This window comes from Trichophyton verrucosum (assembly GCF_000151505.1).
Source record: "Trichophyton verrucosum HKI 0517 chromosome Unknown contig00008_1.f1.exp, whole genome shotgun sequence".
Lineage (NCBI taxonomy): Eukaryota > Fungi > Ascomycota > Eurotiomycetes > Onygenales > Arthrodermataceae > Trichophyton > Trichophyton verrucosum.
The window spans coordinates 175-21,560 of NW_003315630.1; the positions used below are offsets into that span (position 1 = coordinate 175).

General features: G+C 48.6%; 10 protein-coding genes across 10 annotated transcripts; 4 read left to right on the plus strand and 6 right to left on the minus strand.

Annotated features, from left to right (window-relative positions):
* Positions 1-373: 373 nt before the first annotated feature.
* TRV_00140 (uncharacterized protein) lies at positions 374-2,020 on the minus strand (the record flags this gene model as incomplete). The annotated part of the gene is made up of 7 exons (XM_003025629.1): positions 374-496; positions 579-1,058; positions 1,139-1,456; positions 1,515-1,594; positions 1,683-1,755; positions 1,855-1,902; positions 2,003-2,020. The coding sequence occupies 7 exons, from the start codon at positions 2,018-2,020 to the stop codon at positions 374-376; spliced, it is 1,140 nt and encodes a 379-aa protein (XP_003025675.1).
* Positions 2,021-2,549: 529 nt separating this feature from the next.
* TRV_00141 (uncharacterized protein) lies at positions 2,550-3,765 on the minus strand (the record flags this gene model as incomplete). The annotated part of the gene is made up of 3 exons (XM_003025630.1): positions 2,550-2,760; positions 2,878-3,471; positions 3,527-3,765. The coding sequence occupies 3 exons, from the start codon at positions 3,763-3,765 to the stop codon at positions 2,550-2,552; spliced, it is 1,044 nt and encodes a 347-aa protein (XP_003025676.1).
* A 35-nt stretch (positions 3,766-3,800) lies between these two features.
* Positions 3,801-3,995, plus strand: TRV_00142 (uncharacterized protein; the record flags this gene model as incomplete). Its single annotated transcript, XM_003025631.1, has 1 exon — positions 3,801-3,995. One exon carries the CDS (start codon positions 3,801-3,803, stop codon positions 3,993-3,995), a length of 195 nt encoding a protein of 64 aa, XP_003025677.1.
* A 970-nt stretch (positions 3,996-4,965) lies between these two features.
* TRV_00143 (uncharacterized protein) lies at positions 4,966-5,990 on the plus strand (the record flags this gene model as incomplete). The annotated part of the gene is made up of 3 exons (XM_003025632.1): positions 4,966-5,254; positions 5,290-5,422; positions 5,483-5,990. 3 exons carry the CDS (start codon positions 4,966-4,968, stop codon positions 5,988-5,990), a joined length of 930 nt encoding a protein of 309 aa, XP_003025678.1.
* Positions 5,991-6,428: 438 nt separating this feature from the next.
* TRV_00144 (phosphate-repressible phosphate permease, putative) lies at positions 6,429-8,417 on the minus strand (the record flags this gene model as incomplete). The annotated part of the gene is made up of 5 exons (XM_003025633.1): positions 6,429-6,766; positions 6,839-7,612; positions 7,678-7,955; positions 8,011-8,166; positions 8,230-8,417. The coding sequence occupies 5 exons, from the start codon at positions 8,415-8,417 to the stop codon at positions 6,429-6,431; spliced, it is 1,734 nt and encodes a 577-aa protein (XP_003025679.1).
* Positions 8,418-9,448: 1,031 nt separating this feature from the next.
* TRV_00145 (uncharacterized protein) lies at positions 9,449-10,471 on the plus strand (the record flags this gene model as incomplete). The annotated part of the gene is made up of 1 exon (XM_003025634.1): positions 9,449-10,471. One exon carries the CDS (start codon positions 9,449-9,451, stop codon positions 10,469-10,471), a length of 1,023 nt encoding a protein of 340 aa, XP_003025680.1.
* A 1,634-nt stretch (positions 10,472-12,105) lies between these two features.
* On the minus strand, positions 12,106-13,382 carry TRV_00146 (alpha-ketoglutarate-dependent taurine dioxygenase; the record flags this gene model as incomplete). Its single annotated transcript, XM_003025635.1, has 4 exons — positions 12,106-12,269; positions 12,327-12,701; positions 12,771-13,097; positions 13,172-13,382. 4 exons carry the CDS (start codon positions 13,380-13,382, stop codon positions 12,106-12,108), a joined length of 1,077 nt encoding a protein of 358 aa, XP_003025681.1.
* A 913-nt stretch (positions 13,383-14,295) lies between these two features.
* On the minus strand, positions 14,296-15,396 carry TRV_00147 (uncharacterized protein; the record flags this gene model as incomplete). The annotated part of the gene is made up of 1 exon (XM_003025636.1): positions 14,296-15,396. The coding sequence occupies one exon, from the start codon at positions 15,394-15,396 to the stop codon at positions 14,296-14,298; it is 1,101 nt and encodes a 366-aa protein (XP_003025682.1).
* Positions 15,397-17,697: 2,301 nt separating this feature from the next.
* On the minus strand, positions 17,698-19,062 carry TRV_00148 (uncharacterized protein; the record flags this gene model as incomplete). The annotated part of the gene is made up of 3 exons (XM_003025637.1): positions 17,698-17,947; positions 18,000-18,629; positions 18,719-19,062. The coding sequence occupies 3 exons, from the start codon at positions 19,060-19,062 to the stop codon at positions 17,698-17,700; spliced, it is 1,224 nt and encodes a 407-aa protein (XP_003025683.1).
* A 1,090-nt stretch (positions 19,063-20,152) lies between these two features.
* Positions 20,153-21,091, plus strand: TRV_00149 (uncharacterized protein; the record flags this gene model as incomplete). Its single annotated transcript, XM_003025638.1, has 3 exons — positions 20,153-20,421; positions 20,485-20,673; positions 20,740-21,091. The coding sequence occupies 3 exons, from the start codon at positions 20,153-20,155 to the stop codon at positions 21,089-21,091; spliced, it is 810 nt and encodes a 269-aa protein (XP_003025684.1).
* Positions 21,092-21,386: the final 295 nt, after the last annotated feature.

Here is a 21,386-nt window from a genome sequence, read left to right on the forward strand (position 1 = left end):
TTATCTCAGTGGAGAGGAAAGAAGGTCCAGCAGCAAAGTAAAGGAGTAAGGGTAGAAAGGCCAGTCAGTGTAGAGGGTTGAATATGGATTTCATGTCATTTCATTTCACGTCGTCTGGAGAATTAAAAGCTATGCGTGCACGCGGGTTATGTGTATGTGTGTAGCCAAGCCTCTTTTTTTCGGGGGATCGTCTGAGCGGATAGAGGGAGAGAGAGAGAGAGAGATTTCGGATAGCTAAAAGATGTTCGTGTCATCGGCGATGAGAAAAAAGGGGAGACTGGCTATCTGTACTGGAGCGGGGTGGGCGGGCGTAACAAGCATGCGGGGGGACGTTAAGAAACATAAAACTGCAGAGCGGGTAGATGGCGAGCAACTACTGTTGGTCTTCGTTTTCGTCCGGCTGGTCGAATAGGAAGTTGGCTGCCAGCTCTTCGTTCTTGTCGCAGGCAAAGTAAGCCTGGATGACGGAGTCGCGAGAGAAGCCCAGACGGCAGAGCTAGAAAGATAAAAGTTAGTTACATACGCATGGTATATCTATGCCGGGGTCTAGAAAAAAAAGGGGGTAGTATAATGCTTACTCTCTCAATCGCGTCTCTCTCCTCCTCCGTTACACTGATGGACTGAGCACCCGGTGGCAGCTGTGTTTCGTCATCGACGTCCTCACTGAGCAGCTGTAGGAACTGCTCCTGGTTCTGGCCGATCAATTGAGCGAGCTGAGGATTTCCGGCACCAACCTGCTGAAGGATGGGCTCGAGCATCTGCGGCTGCTGCTGGACAAGCTGTCGGAGCTGCTGGAAATGAGGGTTGTTGCGCAAGAACTCTAGGCTACCAAGGCTGCCTGCGGTTTCTTCTGCGCCTGCCCCGGCACCAGCACCGGCACCAGCACCACGACCACGAGCACCTCCGCCTCCGCTGGCTTGCGCGGCGGCTTGTTCAAAGAGATTTAGGGATTCCTGGACCTGCGCGTCAGACGGCTCTTCGGAGGCGGCGGAGGGTCTGGCGGCGCCTCCTGCTGCAGCGGGGGCACTAGGAGCTCTCTCGGATTCTTCAGGAATACCCTATGTAACCGTAAAGTTAGCAAAATAAACCACATACTACTTGGTCATAAAAAAACGTTAAGGAATGACATTTGACATACGTTTAGCAGATATTCAATGGCACGGTCTGGGTTGAAGTACGCAGCTCTCATGGCACGGTCGATATCGCCTCTCGAGAAACCCATGGCCAACATCTGTGTGATAGCTTCCTGGCCCTGGTTACCCATCAAAAGAGCAGATGGGTCGTTAAATGTGGCACCTGAGCTGGCACCTCCGGCAGGCGAAGGGGTAGCGGGAGTCTCTGAAGCGGGAGCATTTGCACGGGTAGGAGCTGAGGGAGTGGTGGGAGCGGGAGCGGATGGTGCAGCAGCCGGTGTCTGGGATGAGGAGGCCGCAGAAGCCGAGGGAGCGGCCTTTGGCTACATGGAGATGTCAGGCCACAAAAATCACACACATGTTTTGACTGAAAGAGCATACCTTGGACACCATGCATACTATGAAGCCCTTCTCCTCGATGTTATATGACTCGACTGTGTTGTCATCTTGTAGAATCTTGCCTGTAGGTGGTGTGGGGGATCAAGTCAGCTATCGGCAAGCATGCCGAGTGCCACGACTTCGGTGGCCACCACTTTCAGCGCAACATACCCGAGTATATGAGCTTCTGCTGCGATGCAGGCCATCCTTTCTCAGATGCGATCTTCTCCTTGACATCTAAGATCTATGGGTGGGCGGTTAGCAGGCGGTCTTCTCAAAGAGCGTTCGCTGTAGAAGCCTAGAGAGGCAAGTAGAGACAAAGATGGCGGGGAAAGCAACTGACCTTGTCGGAGGGCTCAGCATCTATCACAAACTTCTGCTGCTTCAGATCCTGTAGGCAGAAAAAAAGAAGAGGTTAGCTATAAGTTGACCTTTATATCCAGCCTGACAGCAGAAGGCCAGGTGGGTGTGGTGGTGGTGGTGTCGCGCACCCTGAAAGTGAGCTTCATCTTTGTGCCAGTCACCAGCCAAGCAGTAGAACGATCCGGCGGAACAAGCAAGCAGGAACAACAGCCTAGGTGGGCTGCAAGCAGTGTCTGCAGCGAGTAGTTGTTGCTTCTACAGCACTCAGCAGAGGTCGTAGAGGCAGAGCAGGGCGGTAATCACAGAGCAATAATCGCTGAACAGGCAGCAGTCGAGAAAGAAAAAGAAGAGAGAGAGAGAGAGAGTCAAAGGCGGGCAAAGCTGAGGCTGGCGAAGTTGACGTTGTTGACGTTAAAAAAGCAGCTTTTTTGCGGCCGCTTTTTTAGTTAGATGGCTGCTTTGGGACTAGCGCGGGCAAACAGTGCAAAAGATGAGTCAGAGATTAGTCATAGTGTAAAGTCACGTGGAGGACAGCCTCGGAAGGAAAAAAGAAGAAACAGTTAGTAGAGACAAGAGACAAGAGACAAGAGACAAGAGACAAGATAGCAGTTGATGGTGATGGTGATGTTTGTTAATGTAAAGATATGTCTATCCAGATGCCCCAATGCTTGCTCCCTATGCAAATGAACCAGCAATGCCATGCAACGCCTGTACTCCCGTACTCCCAAGCCCTTCTCGAGTCCTCCTGCTTGATAGCTGGAGATCCTCCCAGGGTCCTTCTATGGTCTTCCCCTGGGTGATTCGCTGCTGTGCTGTGGCTGCCAAATAACTACCTGACTGAATCCATTGGTTTTGAATGTGCTGTTCTCGTGGCCGTTTGTTCTGGCTATAGCGTGCATACGCCGTACAGCTCACACCGACACTGTGCCTCGGACGGACAGCTACATAACTACTGTTAGCTCAGCCACTAGACGGCAGGCAAGGACCCAAGGACAAGACTCACTGGATGGCCTCCTCCATGAAGATGATATGCCAGATCTGCTCAAATACCCATCCAACTCCGAAACTCGTATATCGGGCGTCCAAAGCCCACTCTCGCATCCTCACATAATCCTCCAGGGGCCGCTTCTGCACTCTCTCCCTCGTCACCGCAAACTGAGCACAGCACACTCCACCAATATGCTCGGGCACCTCGCTCCGGCTGACGTTGAACAGCTCCATGTATATTTCCGGCAGGTGGGCTCGTTCATTCTGCCCGCGTATGTCTATCTCAGTCGGGCTGAGCGGGTTGAGTGAGGTCGGACAGCCCGGCTCCCAGAGACAGCGCAGATTGGCGTATCCTTTCCGCTTGACTGCCTGGATCTGCAGGGCAGAGAGGATCTTGACTGTCTTGCGGCCCTTGAAGTCGTTGTGCCATTGCTTGTTGGCACTGTGGGTGAATGCTATCACCTCTGGCAGGGAGTGGTAGTAGTCTATGATGAAGGAGAGGTACACCATGGCTTCACGGCCTACATTCTTGGGTGTGCGCAGGGTATATCTTTCATCACCATCCACAGAGTAGACAAAGGGGTTCCATCTAGCCATTGTGTTAGCATGGCTGGTAATACAGACGCGTCAGACTGCTTGTACAGTAGCAACAGGGGGGTGCTTACTCTGGCTCCAGCTGCTTGACCCAGCCTACTCTGTCCCATTTGGTCTTGGGGAGGACCACAGCCTGGGGTATCCTGACGGCTTCTTGAAGTGCCGGCGGTGGAACAGGAGTGTAGTTGTCGTAGAAGTAGAAGAGATAGACCAGGGCCATGCCAGAGAAGAAGCAGAGCAGGAGGGCTGTCTTGCTCCGGACCAGCTGGAGCCGGCCACAGCTGAACCAGCCTGTAGTTAGAATAGTCATGCTATATTATCTCTATTTCACCAAGCTCTTTTTAGCTGCTGCTGCTGCTTGACTTGTTGGTTTTATATCAGGCAAAGGAAAATATTCTTCTGGTGGTGATAAAGAGAAGATTCATCTTGATGCGCGATAAAGAATTTCTCTTCTTCCAGCAATCCCCTTTTTCTTCTCTGCTGGACTTGACCTCTCTACTGACAAAGAACAGAAAGCAAGCCGATAGATGTACGACTTGAACCCGGCCGCCCTTAACGGCTTGTTTTATATGCACGAATTCTGCAGGCAGACATGGATAGCCGCAGCTATCTTCAAAACACCCCCAATCCGCCAGCAAGAGGCGCCGGGCAGCCACCTTATATAGCGCCCATCAGCCACGCTTCCTCGGCCCGCCGCGTCTCTCATTTGATAGTAATAAAAAGTACTTATTATTTCTTCTCCCTGAATTGAACCCATATTGGCCCCTCTCCGACCAGCTTGAAAACTGCCAATTAAATCGGGGGGAACAGGCTCAGGGGCTCGACCTCTGGCCCTTTTTGGCCGCTATCTGGGTCTCCCACAAGCACAAGCTTGAACAATCAGAGAATTCAAAAAACGGGGCAGCTGGATGGATCCAATGAGATGGGGATTTTTTTTTTATCTTCTGATTTTTCCTTTCGGTGGATCTGCAGGGCCAGGAAAATTGTGGAAAGGGGTCGGAGAGGCAAAATTTTGCTTTTTCTTGATTTTTATTTTAATTCCTTGGTAGGTTGGCGATGGGGATGGACGGATGGATGTGAGCTGGAAGGTGGTACGGTTGGACGTTGCTGATAGCTAACTGTGCCTATAGATCGATGCGTTTCAACTGTTGGATGGCCAGCGAGTGCCTGTCGATCTACCGATTCCTCAGGAGAGCTTTTGAAAAGTGACAAAATGTCAGTCAGACATGAATCAATTTTGGCGTGACAGGGAAGAGCTGGGAGGCGCTGAAACGCCCGCTTCTTAGCTTCCTCTTAGTTGATTCTTCATGCAAGAATCCGCGGACCATGGACGGTGACTCGGGAAGACGGTAATTGTGTGACGACAGATAGATTGAACATACAAATACGGAGTTAGCTCGTGAACATGGTGGTGATCCAGCCCTTTGCCGTGGAGCAGGTGCGATAATTCATCATAGCGACAGTATCTAACGTGCTGTGGAGTAGTTAACTGATAGTTAATCATCAGTGGATGGATGAGTACGAGACACGGGCCAGGTACAACATTGCAGAGACATGCTCGTCCCCTATCTCGCTCGACGACCTCTGTGCCTTTGCAGGAGACACCAGGCCAGCAGACTTGTTCAACGCCTCGCAGAAGCTGGGTTACGGTGTCATCCGTGGATCCGAGGAGTTGCGCTCCAACATCGCTCAGATACATGTCGGGAGTGGGGATGTGGCACCGGCATCAGATAATGTCCTGATCACTCCGGGGGCTATCAGCGCCAATTTCTTGCTGCTTTACACCTTGGTGCACGCCGGTGACCATGTTGTCTGTCACTACCCGACGTACCAGCAGCTTACTCTGTTCCGGAGTCTCTGGGTGCAGAAGTAACGCTTTGGAAGACTTCGGTAGAGAAAGACTGGGAGCTAAACGTAGATGAATTGAAGGACCTTATCAAACAAAACACCAAACTCATTATCCTCAAGTATGTTAACTACTCATTTGATCGTTGCTACTTCTATTCATAACTGACGGTGCTAACTAGTAATCCTCAAAACCCGACGGGGAAAACCATACCAACTGAAGATCTCCAGCAGATAATCAATGTCGCTAGAGAACGAAACATCTACGTCTTCTGTGATGAAGTGTACAGGCCTCTCTTCCACTCCCTTGATACCAATCAGCAACCTGCATCAGCATTCTCGCTGGGCTACGACAAGGCGATAGTTACTGGCTCTGCATTTAAGGCTTATGCCCTCGCTGGCATCAGAGTCGGTTGGATTATCGCCAGCAAGGATATAATCGAGCAATGCCTCCATGCCCGCGATTACACTACTATATCCGTCAGCCAGCTAGATGACAGGGTAGCTTCCTTTGCGCTTGGAGAGAAGTGCGTGTCAAAGTTACTTGCGCGAAACACCACTATTGCACGACACAATCTGAACATTCTCACCGCATTTGTCGAGGAGTTTTCGTCAGTATGTGATTGGTGTGAACCTCTTGCTGGCACTACGGCGTTCGTTAGGTTCTCAAAAAAACGGGGTGCCGGTTGATGATGTTAGGCTGTGCAAGTTGGTGTTTGATAGGTTTGGGGTCATGTTTGTTCCCGGAGGACATTGTTTTGGCCCGGAGTTTAAGGGGTTTGTGAGGATTGGATACGCGTGTGAGACGAAAGTTTTGGAAGAAGGGCTAGCACAGCTTAGGCTTTTCATGAAAGATGGATTTGATGACGTTTGACTTGGTATATGTACGTAGGTAGAAGATGTGTTGGATTTACATTCGAGCCTGTAGTTGTGTGCTTTGCAAGGGGAGTGCGAGTGTGGAATAGCGTGCATTGTTCGCATCAGTGAGTGGGAAATTAACTATTTGGTATATCAGGAGCAAGGCAGAAGTATACAAAAATTAAGAAAAAACATAAGTCCGGACCACAGAAGAGATATATCATCAACACTCTATATCATGACCGGAAGGGGAAGTTGAAGGGTAATAGTCTAAGCACCGACGCCAGACCATCTAGGGGCATTAATGATGATACCCATAAGGCAACCCGAGATGATACCAGCGACTGGCATGGTAATGAACCATCCAAGATAGATCCAGGCAATCATTCTCCAGTTGACGGCTTTCCAGGTCCCGGAGCAGAAACCAACGCCAACAGTAGCGCCGGTAATACACTGTGTAGTTGAGATGGGAAGGCCGAGTTGACTGGCCAGAATGACGGTGATGGCTGCACCAAGTTCCATGGAGAAACCACGGCTAGGAGAGTGCAGAGTAAGTCTGTTACCGAGCTGACGCATCATGTTATACCCGTAAGTCCAGAGACCAATACCTGGTTGACGTTGTTAGTTACATATGTAGTTAATTAAGTTGAGTTCAGGGGTTTGAGGTGAACTGGACTTACTGATAGCAGCACCACCAAATACAAGAATCCAAATTGGCACACTGGCCTTTTTGGCGATGGTGTTAGTGTCCCACACAAGGTAGATTGTGGTCAGTGGTCCAATGGCGTTAGAGACATCGTTGGATCCATGGGCGAACGAGGCAGTGGCAGCGGTCAGGACCTGGAGGAAGGAGTAGAGATGCTCAGTTTTGTTGTCGTAGTGCTTGACTTCAGCGTGCATCTTATCCAGGTCTCCGGCAAGGAAGTTGGTAGCGTCAGTGGCGTTCTGCTCGGAAACAACGTCCCGGTCGACACCACGGAGGAAGTAGTATTTGGCCTTAACGAAGAGGTTGCGGGGAGTATACCATGGACCCAGAGCTTCTTGCTCATGAGCTTCAAGGGTCTGTTCTCCATTCTTCTCGGCGGGTGAGGCCTCGCTGGAGCCACGCTTGATGCCATCCTCAGAGCTCTGTGCGTCGGTCTGAGGAGCGGCAGCGTGTTCAATATCATCGGCAGCTCCACGGGCAGTAGTGAGATCAGCCTTGGTCTTGTGGCCTCTGTAGTAGTCCTGGACAATGGCAGTGCCCTCTGGACGGGGTGGAACGGGCCCACGCTTCCAAAGGAGAGGACCGTAGATAATCTCCCACGTCTTCAACTGCCAATCTTCAAGTTCGAGCTTACGGTAAAGGAATGGCAGGAAGAAAATGCCATATAACAGTACGACACCGCCGGCAACACCGAAGATGGCGCCAAGGACCTGTCCGGTGCTCAATTCGTCGAGATTCAAACTTGGAGCTGTCAGGAAATAGCGATTAGCATATATATTTAACAAAAATGGGGTTGGAGATGATCTGACTAACCTCCCTTGAAGACGATGACCATAGTCAAGATACCAGCAGTAACGGCAAAGTAGAAGGGAACCATCATGAAACCGGCACGTAGAGGACGCTTGCGCTCAAGGACACCGTATTTGGTTATCAGGAAGACGATGATAGCAAAACCTCCGGCAATAGCTGGGGCAATGAACCAGGCACTGACAATACCGGCAACGCCCTTGCCATCATTGTAGGCCCATTGCACACCATCTTTACCCAGAGTCGCAATACCAACACCAATGATAGCACCGACAATGGAGTGGCTACGTCGATATTACTAAATATCATAGCAAAAGGGAGTCATGAAAGCTCGCTTACGTTGTTGAGACGGGCATACCCATCTTAGTAGCAAAGGTCAACCACATAGAGGATCCGACTAGGGCGCACATCATTCCCAGCATAAGAGCAGCTGGCTCCTTGGTGAACTTGGAGGTCGAGATGATCCCGTTACGGATGGTATCTGACACTCGGGATCTTCTCTCCAGTTAGCGATGCGGATTTTATAGAAAGTAGATCAACAAGCTCCTTTGCACTCACCCTACGAGAACGGCACCACCAAATTCCATGACTGTTGCAATCATCATAGCCTGCATCATGGTCAACGACCGCGACGAGACGGAGGTCGCGAACGAGTTGGCAACATCATTAGCACCAATGTTCCAGGCATCGAGGAAAGCAAAGATAATGCCGATGGCAAAGATGTAGTCAAACTGGTGAAGAACCATGGCTGCGGCAGCTTTTTCTGTCTCGATCTGCTGGGGAGGAAGGTTGACGGCGCACGATGATTTCCTTTCGAGATTTGACAGGCAAGAAGATATATCGGACCCCGTATATAGGAATCGGCTTAATATATGCGAGAATTCTATATATATAGATACGACCGGGGGGGAACGAAAACCCGCATAGACCAGCCTTGAGTTTGCCTCGTTAACCGCCAGCCTGGACCGCAAGGGGAGGCCATAAGGGCCAACAAAGCAAAAAGATGCCAGAAAGGCGCCAGAAAGGCCCAGAGACGACGACAAGACCGAAAAGGAAGGTATTCCGCCTATCTATAGAAGTAACACGTGCTAGCGCAAGCTCCTTGGCCCGCCAAGCGCGCGGAGCCAAGAGACGCGCCAAGCGAGCGGAAGGAGGCGGGAGGAACTTGGCGGGGAGTGACCAAGCGGGGGACGGGGCCACAGGCGTGAAGCGCAGGCCACACGTGGGCGGCTCCTGGCCCTGTCCGCTCGCTCGACGGCCGTGTATTCTCGGCCACCCATTCGCCCTCTTTTCCCTGACTTGTTTTGCCTCTTCCTTGCCCTCTCGTTTGCGCGTCTTGTCGTGCGTTCTTGGAGGGCGTGGCGAGTTCGTGCGCTCGCTTGTGGTGTCATCTCAAGGCATACTCTTTGTCTAGCCAGAGGCAACACCCAGTCTCATGATATTTTTACCGCTTGAATTCCCGCTTTTTGATTGGTTCCGTAGGGTATCATGTTAGAACTGGTCCTGACTCGCAGATGGGATGATATTAAGAGACAAGTAACTCCTAGAAAAGAGAAAACAGGTTAAGGTTTGATATATATGATTACATAATATTTCCATTGAAGTACATTTACGGATATATAATATCACTAACTCCGGAATAAAGTTCTCTAGTAGGTTCCAAGTTTATATAAGCGAACCTAATCTTTAAATTGAAGGGAGCTGAGTCTAGGCACCAACCCATCAAGCTCGCTACAGTTTCAACACCCTTCAACATCTTCATTGCTTTGAACCTTCAATGATACCTATCAGGAGGAAAGATTGCGTTGGCAGTGGCGCTAAAGCAAATGTCCACAAAGCCAACGAAACTATTGTTGTCAAAGTTCCTAATTCCAGCACCATCGCTGAGGGAAACAGTCCCTTTTCACAAGAAGCTAAATTTTACAACTGTGTGCTCGGAGAGAAAGAGAGATGCCCAGATATTGTCGAATGCTTCATTGCATCACCAGACTTCATTTTCCTATCATACTGCTGCAATAGTACTCTCGCACACCGCTTCTTCGAATATCAAGAACGGGAGATACGTCCAAACGGTCGTCCAGGAAAACTCATAGGTGTGAAGGAATATGAGGACCCTGCGCTTATTGCCCGATGGATACAACAACTCACTTCCGCGCTTGCTTTCATGGAGAAGTTGGGATATACTCATAACGACCTACATCCACGCAACTGCCTTCTTGATGAGAACCTTAACCTGAAATTGTCTGACTTTGACCAGGCTACTACTATCGGGCAATTTCTTGAGAGCCTGATGGAGCCATGGGCTATTAAGCTTACATCTGGCCCTCTAAGGAATACCTATGGCCTTACGTCAGCTCGCACTGAACAATTTGCTGTTGGCACCTTCCTTTTCACAATGGTATATGGCCACGAACCATATGAGGATATCCACCTTGAAGAAGACCCGATAGAACTGAGACGGCGTTTTAGAGCTTTCGATTTTCCAGAGCTCAACAGACATGAGGTTTTTGACGAGTTCATCTCTGCTTGTTGGCATAATGTATATCCAAATATGGCACTGGTCGCTTATGATATCAAACGCAAGACTAAGGATATTGCTTCGCCTCCAAGAAACAAGGCTGTCGACCACCTAAAAGAGAAAAATGCTTGTATAGCCTTGATCCAAGGTGGCTTACTTGGACCCGAGCAGGCTTTGTCATATCAACCATCCTGGCAAAGATACCTACATGCCGTTATTGGGAGATTTCTCTACTTTTGGAAACGTTCATTTAATCTTTTAGGAACACTTTTCTGTAGATAGCTTTGGTTTTAGACATCTACATAAGCCCCTCTTTTTTGACTATAATAAGCCCCTGCTGAAAATGATATTCTCTCCTACTGCCTCTTTGACTAATCCCTTCTCCTGCCATATGTATAACAATTATACCCAAAGTTATTGATTTGGCACATATATAGGAACTGAGTGGAGATTCATTGACTATAATAAGGCTATCTTGACTAGGCCATCTCATAAATATTTATTGCAAGCTGTTTGGGATGGTGACGTTCATGAGAAGAAAGGTTTTTGCCGTTGCATTCGTGCCGGTCATGAAATTCAACCAAATTCAACCGAATTTATATCCTAGGGAAAGTCAGATGTGGTCCTGGAAACACTTCATTGAGTCCAACTTACAAGGGAACTTATACCCTGGTGACAATTGAAATGGCCCGCCCGGCTCTTTTTCATACCATTTACCATTCTTTCCTTGGGCCCACAAGTCTTTCGCGAGGCAATCGTCACATGGCGAATGGACATGCGAACTACCGATATCATTATTTTCGCCTTTCTCGATACCGCAACCTCCACAGCCCTTTTCAGGGACCAGAGATCCAAGAGTTTCAAGGACGTGGCCACAGAGGAAGTTTCGCTTGCTGACGTTTCTCCTACACATTTTCTGCAATATGGTTAGTTTTCTGTTGGCCTGTTCCCGCATGTGTGGATGGGCGTCCATACTGTAATGTTGTAGCTCGAAATCAAATATTCGGTCTGGGGGAAGCCAATCCCAAGAATATTGTAGAGATGAACAGCCGTTTGTGGTGTCCTCCTGAGGGCTGTAAGGGATCTTTGCCCTTTATATAAAGATACTATCTAGCGTCACATGTGTCTTTTGGGTAGCCAAAAACTTATGTTTTCCTGTTGTTAATCTAGGCAGCAATGCGCGTTACCATGAACTGGCATCCCTGCCCCATGAAACTTCCGCCTCACTCAATGCCTTGTCAGTCTAGATCAATACGACTACGCCGCAGCACGGATGTTTTGTGAGATTCACCCCTCATTGGATGCCTTGATTATATAAGGATAGGCAACTGTGAACCACAGCATAGATACCCTTTAGCCTCAACCATAAAAAGTCGAATCGACAGATATATACTTACATGGAGCAGATTCCACCACAAGTAAAAATTCAGGGATCCACATATTTTATGATACGCCCCCGGCTAACATCGGGATTAAATCAGTTTCAGGTGCACATGGTAAATTATTGGTGTACTGATTCGCTGGTATTGACTGAGATCTTCAGCCTTCCGGGCAACTTTTAACATGGTCTGAATTGTTGGCTTATGATGGGCCTTAACAAATTAGCTATTGGGTGGACTGTGGGATTTTGAGTTCTCGCGGATTGGGTTGGACCCACTTGAGCCGCAACTTTAAAACACTGAGTCATTTCGCATCACATCAAGCAAGGCAGCAGTCCATGTTCTGCTATGCAGTATTGATGGACTGCTAAAACATCACCAAAAGACTCTCATTAATGTTGAATACTTGTCATATACTATTCGTGTTGAAACGAATCCAAAACACACGTTTGCTCGCGGGTAAAGATATGAGGGGAAGAAGACGGAAGCGCAGGATCTTATAATATTGACTTGCTCAACGGCATCAAAAGCCCTGTTTCAGAGAGCTTGTACAGGCTCTTTTAGTGCTTCTCTTCGGGACATGCTTCTTTCATCAAAGAATGGCTTTTCTCCGACACCAACTGCACGAACACCATACCTGTCCTCCTTACCCTCAAGATCGAATGTTGCAGTATGGAACACGCAACGGTTATCCCAGATTGCTGTATAAGCCAAATCATCAGCATTGAAAGATTATCGGCGGATATACCAAAACTTACCCATGTCGTTGGCGTTCTTCCACTTAAAACGAACCTGGAGATCGTTGTTCTCGTTGATCAACCTCAAGAACCAGTCCAATAGAGCCTTGCTTTCAGCCTCGGTGACATCATTTATCTTCTGCACATGGAATCCCGCGGAATAAATACTCTTCCACCCTGTCACCGGGTTTGTACGCACGACCGGGTGAACCGAGGAGAAGTTTGATCCAATGTTTTCTGGAGCTCCACGCTGTCCGTCAAAGAGCTTGAATTTACCGCTAGCGGCGACCTTATTATACCCAGGCTGCGCGCAGGTAGCAGTTAGAGTTTCAAGGAAGCGTTGGTATGGTTTACTAATGCGATCATAGAGTTCATATCCTGAGGCCCACAAGGTGTCTGCGCGAGAGGTTAACTTCATCCCTTCTTGCGGGTACCTAAGTTAGAGAAAGTAGGACCAGATATTACCTCCACCTGTCTTTGGGACCTGCGTTAACCTTAGTGTGGTGTATTCTGCAGGAATAGGCTCGAATGCTACATCAGAATGCCAATGAGCAGAACTTTGTTTCTTTGGGATCGAGACTGAATAATCAATAGAACGCAGCTTGTTGTCTTGAGCCGCACTGATGGTGTTGATTTCTGGGTCGTTGGCTCCTTGTTCGAAGATTGGATGTATGGAAAGTCGGCTGGTCGGTGGCTTTCCAGTCAATTCACCGAGGCGTTGCATCAATTCCTTCTGTTTGGTATTAGTGAGCCCATCTTGCTGGCGGAAGAAGACAACTCCTCGCTCAGAAACTATCACAAGAAACCGTCAGTCATTGCATATGGTAATAGCCGTCTTCTTAGGCGCCTCTTAGAATTTTACGAACTGAGGATTGCGAGATCACGGAGCAGATCATCCGCATTTGGTGCCTTAATCCAATCTGCGAGCTTGGCTGTTGGAAACTCCGTCCCGATGATGGGTGTGACATCCTCTCTTTCGTATTGGTCAATGGCACCCGTTCGTCGAAGCGGAGCCTTCCATGTGGAATGGGCCGTTGTGGATGGGGTCACTGTGGCGCTTGCTATGGCGGGAGCCATCCTTGCTGGCTTTCCTTTGATTTCTTGAAGCAATCTACCTCAACAGGAAGATATAAATGCGCGTAGACGTAATCAGCCGGATGTTTTGGTAACACATGGATATGCCGGCCCAGTCATGTAGACTTGCATTCTATATACGTTATCATATCTCGGAGGGGATCGGTTCATTTCTGCTACTGCCTTTGGGCTTTCTTTCGATTGTAGTTTGCCTGCCCGGCGCTTTCTGAGCTGGAATAGTTTATTCGATCTTTCCATTCGAGACTACAATGGAGGCACTATTCTCTTCCATTAGGAAACACTAATATCGATACGAAGCTGACATGCATCCATCTAGGCTTTCAACCTTCGGCATTTTTCAAAAGCCGCCCCGTTTAGTAACCAATGAGTCTCGGCGCATTCCAACAAAGCTGATGTTATTATCCAGGATTGTCAACATTCGGCGGTTTTCCACATCCTCCCAAGAGCCAGGTGACTGTCGAGAGCCCACGTAAGCCCATTCCAAATGATCAGGCTGCTGTTATGATGCAGAGTACGGCCCAGCTGTCTAGCCAAGTCGTGAGGGCTTGGTCTTATTGAAATGCAGCTTCGTCGTTCACACATAGTGTGCACTTGGCAGGCAGATGCACCTTGACTCGCTTACCCGGCATGCAGTTGCAGGGCAGGAGAACGGACATCGAGTTCCGCGGAACCAGGGCCGCGCAAGCAGGGGGCTAAGCGAGGAGTTCCTGCGTTCCGGAAGATGAGAGAATTTCTCAAGTTCTCCATTGATATAGAGCTTTTATGGTTGAATTAGTACGCATAAGTCTGAATTGTGTGATTTATGAAGAACTTTAAGGGCTTCTATTACGTGGATGTTGCGACGATCAAAGGGGATTGAGCGAGGGTAAACAATCTATAATTGCTCCTGACGAATCTATAGAAATGGCCGCACTTTGATCATCTTCTTCACACTGTTTATCACCAGTGGCAGCTGGGTAAACGTGTCCCCCTTTTCATCTTGAGCATCAAGTCTCTCCTGCACCTGAACTGCCTGCAACATAGCTGGCGTGATCATTTCAGATCTTAGTCGACTCTGACCAGTGTCCTGTCCCTGAGGCAATCCTAGCGAGTTGCATAAACGATTCAGTATGTGCTCGCTAACCTGAACCACAATTGAGATCTCTAGTTCCATCCCAACATAAGGCTGAAAGGAGCCAAGCTTAAGCCCAGGAAACAATCGTGATTTGTCGTCGAGCATTGGATCCGCCAAGTTTGGGAATAAAAGGAAATCGTGAAGATCCGTGAAAAAGAGGACAAACAGCCGGGCTAGGCGAAGGTAGCATGAGATGGTATGTAGTGTTGTCGAGGTGTCCATTTGAATGCCACTGCCGGCCGAGATCGAAGACGATAGCTGACTGTTGCTGCTATTAGAGCCTGTACTTGTTGGTGTGGCTGAAACATCTATGAATGGCTGTGACAGCAAGTCCGAAAAGTCAGTTATTTCCAAAGGATCACCGAAGAACGGCGATCGCAAGTCCGGAACCGGTTCACCAGCTGAGTCCGGGGAAGAGCTGAACAAGTCACCCCCAATCACCGGTACCTGAATGAATTGGTCAACTAGTTCTGTGAGCTGTCGAGCTGTCTCCATAATCTCCTGGATTGGATAGTTGTGTAATAGCGTAAGTAGCCCCTGTTTATCCCTGTTAGTACAGCTCCTCATCCGTTTGAGCTGTCGAAGTTGATTGTACTGTGCAAGGCCTAGGTCGGTCAGCTTCCGGACGCAGTCAGCTGTGTTTTCGTCCGCGAGCGTGAATTCCTGTGCGATTTGCGGATTTTGTCTGTCGAGAAACGGTGTGTGTCTTCCATTGGGTATGTTCTCCATTGGGAATCCCTGCCCGTTATTGAGCATGATGTTCGCATCCTCATAAGGCTGTTTCGCACTGCTAATCAGAGGTGGCATCATATCAAGCTTAAATTGGGACCCGCTTAGATGGAGATCCTCAAACGCTCCGCTCTCGTCTGCTAGGATATCCATGCTCGACCCACGAGTGGATATATCTTGATAAGGCATTGGGCTGGGTGGGTGTGGGGATTTCGGAGATGGCCAGGCGCTCGCGTTATGCGAGCTACTCTGTGATTCTTTGCTCGGTGTGCTCACAGTTGTACCTGTCGTGGGCCTTGCTGCTATTCCTGTACCAGAATGTGACCTCGCCGGACGCCCCAGACGATTTGGTGGACTATAGACGCATTGAACAGCAGCACGGCGGCAACGTTCACATGTACTGCCGGGCTCTGTGGACTCTGGCCGTAAACACCGTAGCTTGTGTGCATGACACCTGTCACAAGCCATCCGCAGGCGAGTTGTTTCTGGAGGGTATGACGTCTGCATGGCCTTACGTTTCTGTGCCTGCACACCGCCAGCAGCGGCCTTTGAAGGCGGAACGTCGTCGTCCAACATGCCTTCGGATCAGTATATATCAGGAGTGCGGCAGCTCCTAGTAGTATATTGGATGTATTGATAGCGATTTCTTTCACCACGATAAGAAGGTGATCGCTAGAAAAGTGGAAGCTAGTGGTAGATGGGAGGGCCAACACCACATGGGTCCACTTTGCGCAGATAATGATTGATATATAAGGTGAGATTTCCCTTACAGTGTCTGTGAGCCGCTTTATATTCGTATTTCAAGTGCATAAAGAGCAGAATATACTATCGTGATGCTTCCTTGCAAATGCCAGAAGTAGAAGATGGTAGCGAAAGACCGGATGGCATAAGAAGCACAGTTCAGGGCTGTCAAGGGGAGGCCCAATGTCTCGGTGTTTCCTCCCTGAAAGCATAAACAAGCATGGCTGTATTTCTGGCTGAACCGTGGACTGTGTGATGCCATGCCATGCTTCCGCGGAGAGTCAAATCATCCCTGTCCCTGCGAAAGATGCTGGCAGGACGGGATGCCATGTAGTAGTTATGTACATATAGTAATCGTGATAATTCCCTGTTCGATGACAGGGTCCTCTGCAGTCGAGTTCTCGAGGAGCCAGACAGACGTTTGTTCTTTTCTCAATTTCACTGCGAGAATAAATAGTCAGCTAGCCATTTCTTTAGCAGCGCCGTTTGGTGGTCTAAGGCCTTTTCAGCATTTGCTATGTTGCTTCAGTCGACTTAGCTCTCATTTTCCCCCATACACTCCAGCAACGACCTGCACTACTTGATCTCGATCCTCCTCATCCTGCTCCCGCTCCTCCTCCTGGACTTCCCCCCTCTTCTCTCTTTTCCCCTTTCTTCTCACTTTCGTATGCGGTGGGGCGGGCTGAAATGCATGAGCAGCCAGCTTCTTCTGGATTTTCGCAGCAAGCACAGGTGTAAGCAGTATCGTGCAGGGAACCGAGCCTCTCAGGTTGTCTTAAAATATAGGCTCGGATATCGTGCGGAATCCTAGCAGTGGTTCGTATACTTGGCGCTTGACAGTCGGCCGCAGTTACACCGGGGGCAGAGCCAATTTAATATAACACGAAGGGGCGATAACTCCACGTATCGAAGCAACCAATATGGGGACCAGGTTTCCAGATTTATGCAGCATCGAAATAGCCATTCCACGTTGAAAATGCCAGTGATTGGGGGTTTTCCCTATAACTCCCCGGAGCTAATGCTCAGTTGACGCGTGGGATGCTCCCGTACGGTGCCCCTGTTCAAATTTGCAGCCTTGCCCCTGTGCATAAGATCTGAGGGTATGGCGACGATTCTTCGGAAACAGAGGCTGGATGCCTCATGGCAAGGATAGGAATTCGATCCGCAGTGAATTTTTCCCTTTTCGACACCCGTGAACTCTTACTTAGCTAGCGTCTGTGGCACGTCGAGGTAAGCTTATTGAAGTTATGGGGAAATTCTGGACACGAGTTTACTCTGTACGACTGGATAAGCATCCAGACCATTACTTGGGAGTAGCAAAGGCGATTGATTGGGCGTTGAGTCCTGCTCCAAGCAGCGATTGTGTATATAAATAGGAAGATATGATGGTCCGCACACATGGTGAAATTCCAATATATGGAGCGGCGTCGGCGGTATAAAATGGCGTGCAATGCGTTCATCGGGAGGAAAGGACATGCCAAGCGGTTAACGCTGCTCGGATATCGTGCAAAGAAGGTCACAGTGACGCCCAGGATATGCCGGAGCGGAAACAGAAAAGTAATCAGCAGAGAGGAATATAGCTTGATCAGAAAAGCTTTGAAGCGTGATGGCGATGTAGCTGCGACGGCTGATTTTCAGCTGATATCTTTTCAAGACATGGCTGGAAACTCATGAGGATTTATTAAACTAACTAGGGGTTAATCGGGCTCCCAATCATGTAGGTTTCTCGGTCACCACTGTGACTTGAAAACTGTTTGGCATATAGTTATCTGAGAATTCCAGAACCTTGCCTTGAGTAACCCCCCAAAAAAATCCTGGGGCAGAACTCCAACTGGCCATGCTCAAGATATCAATCCTCGTGAAAAGAGCTAAATCCATCATATTGTCGTCATCACTCGGAAACTTATATGCCTGGCAAAAGCCTTGCATGAAAGCCTCAACACGAGAGGATACTGGATCCGTTCTATGCAGCGTCAGCATTAGGCCCAGAATATATATTCATTACGAGAACTTACAAGCCATCACCATCGTGAGTAAAGACATCCCATATAATCACAGCTGGACGAGAAATGTCCGCCACTACCTGCTTGACAGGGGCATTGGGATACAACGAAACCACCACAGTCGTATCATCAACCTGAAGGAAGCCTTCCGGATCCTCAACAATGGTAATTCCAGCCTCTCCTAAGACCTTTGAGTCGACGCTAGTGTATATAGGATCCTGTGCAAGGCATTGGACCTCGTGGCATCCTTTTCGCGTTTTTAGGGTATCTTGTAGCGTGCATAGCATCGCATGTTGATACAAGGACGTTTCTCTCAACTTTGCAGCCCGGTAGGCACCCGAAGGGCCATTTCTGTCACCAGAAATTGAGCCGCATGCAAATGCAACAATTTTATTGACTATGAGATCCTGGGGCAGCTTAATATCCTTCAGCGCTGTTCGGAGCTGTAGACAGGTATCACTGCATTCCCATCTTCGTTGAATATCCATAAACGACTTCTTCACGGAATCATAGTCCTTCGTCGGCTTGATATTGATGAATTCCTTGGTGACGTCGTGCCGTAAAAAGACAGGATGCCGGATCCCCATGGTGCAATACCCCATATCAATGCCATATCGACACGCCAAAATGGCTGCTAGAGACCTATAGTATACGGAGGGCCTCATTCTTTTTAAATTTTTATTTTAGATTCAACGTCACTTTGTTCATTGAGAAGGGGAGATAAAACGTACGCAACGTATTCTGAGTTGATTCCCGATAGCACAAGCTCGCCGGTCTTTACGTCAAATTCCACAGTCACCCCGTCGATACCCTTTATCGACACCTTTTGGCCGGCTTGTAAATCACTTGTCAACTGCTTCTGGATTTCTCGAAGAGCGTTTTTAGTAAACAGAGGAACCCCGTCATCATATGCCTTCTTGACAAAGGACTTGGCTTCATTCCTTTCAACCTGGGGATCCTTTCCCCAGTCGATTTCGTTGCCGGGTCTAATGCGTCGACAACCAGCTATGAAATAGTCCATGTAGGAGGGTGAGGGATACCCCTGCTGATCAGAGGAAGAATCACCATCCTCCATGGTAAGAGTTGGTAATAGTAAGGGAAGAGAAATCAGGACTGTATACTGCTTCGAGTTGTGTGGTATCCGGCTGGCTTGAAAGCAAAGGGCTGCTTGGGCGTATCTTGACCAGGATTTCACCAGGAAACAACTGCCATTGGCTTCTCGAAGAGCTAACTAGGCCGACATTTGTACTCAACGTAGCATGATTCTGCATGTTATTCCAGAGAAGACGCCATATTGACCACTGCTCAGTGCTCACTTTTCCTGTCACTGTTGATGGCTGCAGCCTTCAATGTCTATCTCTCTCTCTCTCTCTCGCCTTCCAGGCACCTTCTGAGCCGTATGAATATCGATCAGCCACTTAGTTATACGACGATGTTCCTCCGCGTAGTTAGCTAGTTCCAGGGGCATTCCTCCCGTCTCCTATGCGCCCTCCACGGCGGTCTCCTGGTCAACATTCAAGACCATTGATGTGGCTCATCTTGGCCTGGTCAGCGCCACTGGCATCCCTCCTCTCTGCCATGAGTCACTCTGCGTCTTTCATCGTCCCTTTCCACCCTGTTTAATTCGCCTTCGTCGTCTTGTCATCGTCTTCCGTCTCTGACTTTTTCGTGAAGATGAGTATTTTTGACTCATAGGGCTGTAATTACGCAACAAATACCAACATGTGATGTCATCTGCCACCCAAATAGCGTATTTATCGTAATACACCCGTCACACACACTCTCCACCAGCAAAATTAACAAGCAACTTCGGCTTTTTTCATCGATCTTCGTCTTCTTCTTTTGCTGCGAATTCAACAACCTATTTATTGTCGCTTCTTCTCCCCTGGCCCGTCTGTTTTTCTCCAGAATATCTTTAGAGTATTCTGACAAGAGAAGCCGGTTCAACCAGTTAGCTGTCTGCTGGCTTAGAAGACACACGCTTGGCCACACCCCGCCTGCTTTCTTTTTCCCCTCCATCGAATATCATACATAGCAGCAAACACATCCCCGGAAGAGCTCTGTTGAACGTCAAATATCAAAAGATCTTCGATAGCAAGTCGATACCTTCCTCCGCGACTATTTCTTTACCCACAGTCACCGGATCTCAGCTTAATCAACACATCATGGCTGTTCGAGCGCAATTTGAGAACTCAAACGAGTCAGTTTGTTTCTTTCCATTTTTTTGTGTATTCCTTCTGTGGACCACGATACTAACTGTAGTGTATTATGATAGTGTGGGCGTGTTTGCGACATTGACGAATTCCTATGCCATAGTTGCTATTGGAGGATCAGAGAACTTTTATAGCATATTCGAATCTGAGTTGCAGGATGTCATACCTATCTGCCATGCCTCGATAGCAGGAACAAGGATCGTGGGCCGTTTGACTGCTGGGTAAGCCAGACAAAATCCCAACGCAGGTTATAAACAGGGCTAACAGTACTAACCGTGACTTAGAAACCGAAAGGGCCTTCTAGTGCCTACCACAACCACAGACCAGGAACTACAACACCTACGTAACTCGATTCCGGACAGTGTCAAGGTCCAGAGAACAGAAGAGAGGCTTTCCGCCTTGGGGAACGTTATATGTTGTAACGACCATGTTGCTCTTGTACACCCTGATTTAGAGCGTGAAACAGAAGAAATGTGAGATTATCCGTTGGAAGTTTACGTTTTAGACACCACTGACCATTGTTTCCTTCGTTGTTATAGAATAGCAGATGTCCTCGGAGTAGAAGTATTCCGTCAGACTATTGCTGATAATGTCCTAACGGGCTCTTACATGGCTTTGTCAAATCAGGGCGGTATTGTCCATCCTAAGACATCGATACAAGACCAAGACGAACTCTCCTCCCTCCTACAAGTACCGCTTGTTGCCGGCAGTGTTAACCGCGGTTCCGCCGTCGTTGGTGCCGGCATGGTTGTTAACGACTGGCTAGCTATTACTGGACTAGATACTACCGCTACCGAACTCAGTGTTGTGGAAGGTGTGTTCAAACTCGGCGAAGGTGCAAGCGGTGCTGGGACAGCCACCAAGGAGACCATCGTGGAGAGTTTCTACTGATTTCGACTGCCACAATTTTACCCTCTACCTTCTCGTCCTACCTTTCAAGGAACAAAGCTGGCCACTGCCGGACTCGAAGCAAGGGTTTGGCCTGGCGGAGGTTTTGTTTGATCAATGACATTTATTATTAACCAAACTTGCTGCAGTTTCCTGTAAGCGAGGCCTAACAACTATAATGAATACCAAAGACATAAATAAAGCAAATCCCCCCAAAAGGGGTGAATACCACCAGATCTTCTGTGCATGTTGTGAAATTTCATAATTTTTCTTTTCTTTTTCTTTTTTTTTTTTTTTT